This window comes from Neltuma alba, unplaced genomic scaffold, assembly GCF_004799145.2.
Source record: "Neltuma alba isolate B1F8T4 unplaced genomic scaffold, ASM479914v2 tig00013391_pilon, whole genome shotgun sequence".
Taxonomy (NCBI): Eukaryota; Viridiplantae; Streptophyta; class Magnoliopsida; order Fabales; family Fabaceae; genus Neltuma; species Neltuma alba.
In genome coordinates this window covers 11954-19276 of record NW_021637651.1, presented here as the reverse complement: position 1 = coordinate 19276, position 7323 = coordinate 11954, and the positions used below count along the sequence as shown (strand labels likewise).

At 39.4% G+C, this 7323-nt stretch overlaps 1 protein-coding gene across 1 annotated transcript; it reads left to right on the top strand.

The window, feature by feature from the left end:
- The first annotated feature begins 387 nt into the window (after positions 1–387).
- LOC114736958 (ethylene receptor 2) lies at positions 388–4491 on the top strand. The gene is made up of 4 exons (XM_028924838.1): positions 388–624; positions 735–980; positions 1408–3296; positions 3764–4491. The coding sequence occupies exons 3-4, from the start codon at positions 1551–1553 to the stop codon at positions 4295–4297; spliced, it is 2280 nt and encodes a 759-aa protein (XP_028780671.1). The 5' UTR covers positions 388–624; positions 735–980; positions 1408–1550; the 3' UTR covers positions 4298–4491.
- Positions 4492–7323: the final 2832 nt, after the last annotated feature.

The window sequence follows — 7323 nt, the reverse complement described above, 5'->3', positions numbered from 1 at the left end:
TCGTTGATCCAAAAATTTCACAATCACTTGATAGATGATCCATGCCACACGTGGCAGCCAATTTTAAATTTGAAAAGAACATAATTTAGTGTATGCGAGTGAGAGAGAGAGTATCTGACACGAGAAGATCGAACATTGAACATGGAATTGAAGGAATTTTATAATTGCTTAGAAAGAAAAAAAAAATAATAGAAAGAAACGTCTGAGAGAAAATAAAACAAATCTTTTTGGGTGTGACCAGGACGTTTTGGTTCAAAAGAGCGTCTAAGTTCCCTTCATGTAACAATGTGGGCCCTCTTCCTCCTTCCTCTTCCTTTGTCTCTTTCTCTCTCTCTCTTCCGTCCTCTATTTTCCATTTCCAACTTCCTCCCTCCCTCCCTCCCACGAAACAACGGCGCTCTCTCTCTTTTCCTCTCGTTTTCTCCTTTCTATTTATGGTTTTTGTTTGGCATTGGAAAATACATACACCGAAGCATAGAAAATTAGAAATCTTAAAATAAAGATAGGAATCAACAGTTTGCTGCAAATTACTCTTTGCTTTCTTCCTTCTGGTTGTGGCCTAGCTGCGGGGTTTGATATAAAGATCAGCCGACCAAGACTTCTAATCGAAAGGGACGTGCCCAGGTTCTCGTCCCTGCGTCTTTTGCATCGATTTACAAGGCGACAGTTTGCTGGGTTTGTTCCCATTAGCCGGGTTGTTTTTAATTGATTCTTTAATTTGCTTGACTAAGCAGGGTTCGTTTCTGTTCTTCCCAATGGAGGTGGTCAGAGGGTTGCACTCGCAGCAATTACTGTTTGATATGCAGTATTGATCAGTGGAGGAGTGTTTGATGCTGAATGAGTTGGAGATGGATTCATGGTTGTTTGGGACGTATCTTGAGCAGCGTCAAGTCTCTCGCGGTTGAGGTTAAGATCTGAGATGAGAGTTGAACATTGAATTGCAATTGGGGTTTCTTCTCTACAGTGGTGTTTTTTTGCAGGTAAAATTTCAATTTTAGTTTGCATTGCTGGATTTTTTTTGGACGGTGAAGGTTGGTGGGTTTCGTTTTTCTTTTTAATTATTTTTTTGGCTTCGCTTCCCTTGCGATGGTCGATAGGGGTAGCATAGCTTAGATTATTTAGCTGTTGTATTTCTTTATAGTTATTCTTAAAATGTTATTTTGATTGAGAAATATGCCCTCTTCAGTGGTCACTGTTGATGCTCCAATTCTTCCCCTTCCACCTAAACTCTTTGTAGATTGGATGAAGGTTGGAGCTGAAACCACATAATGGAAATAGTTCGGATCACATAATTTGGTGAAAGATTTTTTTTTAAGATGACTGTATTGTTGGGTTTCTCATTGTTTATGTTCATATTAGGTCGGATCTATCCTAGTTCTAAATTTTGTTTCGACATTTTTGTCGCAGGACATGAAAATTGAGGGCTGGGAGTTGGAAGTAAAAATTGCTGAAGGCCTTTCTTGTGCTGTCTAACTTCGTTATTAGCTGGGGCGAGGGACGGGTGGATTTTTTTATCTATAGATGGACTGAAGAAGTAACGTCCTGGATCAATGTTAAAAAGGGTAGCATCTGGACTGTTGATTTTCTCGCTCCTTATATGTGTGTCTGCATCGGATAATGGATTTCCCAGATGTAACTGTGATGATGAGGCCAGCCTGTGGACAATTGAGAGCATTCTGGAATGCCAGAGAGTCGGTGACTTCCTGATTGCTGTGGCCTATTTTTCCATCCCAATAGAACTGCTTTATTTTATTAGTTGCTCCAACGTCCCATTCAAATGGGTGCTTTTTGAATTCATTGCCTTCATTGTACTATGTGGATTGACACATATGCTGAATGGCTGGACTTATGGTCCCCACTCATTCCAACTCATGGTGGCACTTACTGTCTTCAAAATTCTCACTGCCTTGGTATCATGTGCCACTGCCATCACCCTCATCACTCTGATTCCCTTGCTTCTCAAAGTGAAGGTCAGAGAATTCATGCTGAAGAAGAAGACTTGGGATCTCGGGCGAGAGGTCGGTTTTATAATGAAACAAAGGGAGGCTGCAATGCATGTAAGAATGCTTACTCAAGAGATTCGTAAGTCACTTGATAGGCATACAATTCTGGACACCACCCTGGTTGAGCTGTCTAAAACGCTGGGTTTGCAGAATTGTGCAGTTTGGATGCCTAATGATGGTAAAACAGAAATGAACCTGACTCGTGAATTAAATGGGAGGAATCTAAATTTCTCTGTACCTATTACTGATCCAGATGTTGTAGAAATCAAAGGAAGTGATGGCGTAAATATTCTTAGCCCTGACTCAGCGCTTGCTGCCGCCAGCAGCGGAGTTTCAGGTGGGACAGGACCCGTAGCTGCAATTCGAATGCCTATGCTTCGGGTTTGCAACTTCAAAGGGGGGACACCTGAACTAACTGAGACCTGCTATGCAATACTGGTTTTAATTCTTCCTGGCGGAGAGCCTAGATCTTGGAGCGATTATGAGCTAGAGATTATTAAGGTGGTAGCTGATCAGGTAGCTGTAGCTCTATCTCATGCTGCAATTCTTGAAGAGTCCCAACTTATGAGAGAGAAGTTGGAGGAGCAAAACCGAGCTTTGCAACAAGCAAAAAGGAATGCGATGATGGCAAGTCAGGCGAGAAACTCATTTCAGAAGGTCATGGGCGATGGAATGAGAAGGCCAATGCACTCAATTTTGGGCTTGCTGTCAATGATGGGAGATGATAACTTAAAGAGTGAACAAAAACTCATTGTGGATGCAATGCTCAGGAGCAGTAATGTTCTTTCGAACCTGATTAATGATGCTATGGATATTTCAGCAAAGGATGACGGAAGGTTTCCTTTGGAGATGAGATCTTTTGGCTTACATGCCTTGATAAAAGAGGCAGCTTGCCTTGCCAAGTGCATGTGTGTTTATAAGGGTTTTGGTTTTACGGTAGAGGTTGACAGGTCTTTGCCCGACAATGTCTTGGGTGATGAGAGGAGGGTATTTCAGGTGATTTTGCATATGGTTGGGAACCTGCTGGATGGTAACCATGGGGGAGGGGTTCTTATACTTCGGGTGATTGCAGAAAGTGGAAGTCAGGGAAGGAATGAACAGGAGCGGACAACCTGGAGACCAAGTTCGTCTAGTGGGGATGTACATATTAGATTTGAGATAGGGATCAAAACCAGCAATTCTGAATTGGAGAACTCAGTTTCTACAGGACAGCTTGGTGGTAGGAAGCTAGCCAGTAGCAGTGATAGAGTTGAGGGCAGACTGAGCTTCAGCGTCTGCAAGAGGATAGTTCAGGTGAGGATCATAAACTGGTATTTCTTATAAATAAAAAGTAACATCTTATTGCACATGGTAATTACATTGGTTTGCCATATATTTGAACCAATGCTGTAATCTTCAGAACATATTTGAAATGTTTTGGAAGCAGACCTGGGATTAGAAGGGTAAGGCCCAATTGAGTACTTTGGCTTGCATATTCAGTAGCTTGACTTTATTTGTCTTTTTAACGTCCTTGATTAGTTCGTCCGCTCATGGTAGAATTTTGGGCCTGGTTCTTCCTTTCTATGAGAGTTGTGCTCTAGATCACAATGTCTTGTGCTATATTTTGATATGCTTTTGATTGTTTTGGCTTGGATTTGTTGGAAGATTTTCAGATTTGTTTTATGGGTATACCTCTTGGAATTGTTAGCCAGCAGTTGCTGTGTTGCAATATTTTTCTCCTCTTGGTTTTGTAATTTTTTTCCGTGTTATATTATTGGCAGATGATGCAAGGGAATATATGGTTAGTACCAAATACGCAAGGTTTTCCTCAAAGCATGGTCCTTCTTCTTCGGTTTCAATTGCGATCTTCAATAGCTATATCCATCGCTGAACCAGGAGAATCTTCAGAGCGTACAGATTCTAATTCTTTGTTCCGAGGCATGCATGTCTTGTTGGCCGACAATGATGATGTAAATAGAGCCGTGACCCAAAAATTGCTCCAGAAGCTTGGTTGCGTGGTAACTTCTGTTTCTTCAGGCTTTGAGTGCCTCGCTGTCATTGGACCGGCTGGATCTTCTATACAAGTCATTCTTTTGGATCTTCATATGCCTGAGTTAGATGGCTTTGAAGTTGCCACTAGGATTCGCAAGTATAGAAGCCGAAACTGGCCCGTGATCGTTGCTTTGACTGCGACTGCAGATGATGACCTGTGGGAAAGATGTGTCCAAACCGGCATTAATGGAGTCATCCGGAAGCCAATTTTGATGCAAGGAATTGCCAGCGAACTAAGGAGAATCCTGATGCAGAGAAGCTAGGTCCTGTGCTGTGAGGACAAGCATAGGCTGTAAGTTAAAAACCGGAATCAAAATTGTCATGTTCATTCTCATTCTTGTTAGAGTTAGCACACATCACTCTGACCCCCACCTCCCCCCGCATATTTCAGCGTAGAGAATGTTACACACACAACTTTTCATAAGGAAAATGGTATACAGATTTAGTTCCTTTGTTATCCGCGTGCTTCATCATGTGTGTGTTTTCATAAACCTGAAACACGCATGCTTGTTCGGGCACAATCCATATAATCAGAAAATTGGGAATGGGAAACTTAGTTCAGGAATATGGATAAGAGGATTGAATAGCTAACAGCAAAATCCTACTTTGACGAGGAAGTTTCCAAGTTTATTGTTTATTCATCTAAAAATTATTTCTCCGGACAGCAAAATCTAGTTTCTGCGCTGTGTTTGAAAGTTAGTGTCGGTCAAAACTTAACTTTGCCCCTCCGCCAAAAAGGAAAAAAAATATAGGAACCCATGATTATTTTGATGACCTGTAGATCTCTCAAACACATGATTATCAATGAAGAATATTGATGACGATTGACAAGTTTCTGGAGAGTTGTATCTTTCGTTTTTGTCACTAGATGGACTTTGAAATTAATTCTGATTTTTGTTTATTAATCACTAACGAGATAATTTTTTGAGGAAACAGCCATATGGGATAGCATTACTCTTATTAGTTGTTAAATTTTTTTTTTAACTATAATAACCAGTGGTAACTATGCTCTGATGAAATAAAGTGCAGGTGTTTTAAAGGCACCAGAGAATTACCATGACCAACATTAGTATGATTGGCAAGTAAAATTTTTGATCTGGTGGGTGAGTTGGAAACCTGGAAACATGCATGAACCTGACACACGTAAATAGATAAACGGAACCCATCGTTTTCGCGTAATCCCTTTTCCCATCACTTTCTCCTCCCAACTTGTACGGCATTTCATTTAAAAGATAGGCATTCATCCACGCACAGCGTTATGCATACACACACGTATTATATATCTGGTGCAGCAGCAGCAGCAGCCATCACCTTCGTGGGCCCAACTTGCCTGTTATAATTTATATTACTATATGCCCGACCACGGATGTAGTAGGTTTTGTTTGCTTCTCGCTTTCTCCATCTGTTTATTTTTAAATGTCACTTCTTGCTCCTCAAATAAAAAAAAGAATGAACCATGACTCTGAGAAATACTCTTTTGATTTTAAATATAAGAATAATTTTATAATGTAAATTATATTATAAAATAGAGATTAAATTGAGGTGATTGAAATTTTAAGTGAGGAGCTATATGTACAATGTGCTATGGGAATTGAGGAGGTTTGAGGAAATTAAAGCGAAAAAAGAAGAAAAATTGACAGGTCAGATAAAGAAGGAATGGCATATAATAAAATAAAATGAGGTGGGTCAGATTCCAAAGCGGCGGGGCCGGTCAACTTTGGGAGATGATTTTGACCAAATCCTTCCCCAATGCAGTGCAACAAAGCCTTGGACCCATACGTGTGTGACGATACCTGTTTTGCCTCTTACCTTTCAGCTTCTGTTTTACGTTCCTTTCTTTGAAAATGAAAGCCATGTCTCAACATTATTCTGTTCTTCTGTTTCTGTATCTCTCTTTGTTCGCTGCCTCTTTATCCTCCCCTATTATTATTCTGTTCTCTCTCTTTCTCTCTTTCTTTCCTTTTTTCTCTTTGACTTTCACCCAAATACTTGGTCTTCTGTCAAAATGTATGATATAGAAAAAATATTTTTTTTCCAGATGTTGTTAAAAAAAGAAGATCGGCACCGATATTAATATATTATTAATATCAACACCTAACAATATTATGGCTTATTTTAGAATCTTTGCAAAGCATATTACCTACAATCTAATTAATATAAAATAAATAAAAAAACTATAATAAATCATATGGACAATAGATAATGCATAATATAACTCATCTCTTCGTCCAAAAATAATGACTTATCTTATATTTCATACAATTATTAAAAAAAAATTGTATTTGACTGGAAAAAAGAACAGAAGGAACATTAATCAAAATCTGTATGTCCTCCTTTGTAGCGTTTCTTTTGCCCCTTTTATGCATCGAAGCCGCTATTCTCAGAATCCCAAAATCTGTTTTCGGCCTTCTTCAAGCCTGGGTATCCCCTGCCACAGTTTCTTAATGGGGGCTTTGATTTGCAGGTTTGCCATTGATTTGCCCATATAATCCTGTGCTTTGACTCAGTCTGGTGTTTTGGAGTCACTTTATATAATGCATAGGAGATGCTAGTTGTAGGAATTTTCCTTGGATTTTCTTGGATCTCTAATTCCCTGCTACGTCTTGTAGGATAGAATAGTTCAATCATTAATAGTTCAATTCATTATCATTCACATGAATCACCCTATGCCCCATACCTTTTGCAAATAATTGAGATGACAGGGACACACGCTTCTTGTTCCTACCCTTTCCCTTGCCACAATCTCTCCATTCTCGCTCTTTATATTTGTAACAGTCACCGCAGGCTTTGAGATTCCATAAACCAGGGCCTTGTCCTTTCATGAATGACAGAGACACGATACATCATTCTAATTTATTTTCACTTGCTAGCTAGGTAAGATTGATCGAAGATTCTTTGGTACGACTTTATTTATTATTACGTTTTTGTGATCATTAGTTGTTTTAGTTCGTTTGGCTGCCGGGAGCAGTTAATTTCATTGATTTTGTGGCATTAAAAAAACAAAAAAGTGCTCCCAAGTTGATCCTACGCAAATGAATGATTTTCTTTTCAGCCACTTATCTCGAGATCAGATATCTTCAACATATCAATATATTAATATATGTAACACAAAATCTATAAGACACTAACAAATTGCATTATTTACAAACCGCGATCACCTATTGCTTACTTGTGAAGTTGTACGGAACTAATGCGGCGGAGGTTCACCTAACGCGTATAGAATTTGCTAATTAAGGTTGAGTCTCATCTATGATTAGGGTGATGATGATTAATTAATCGTCTCAACTAA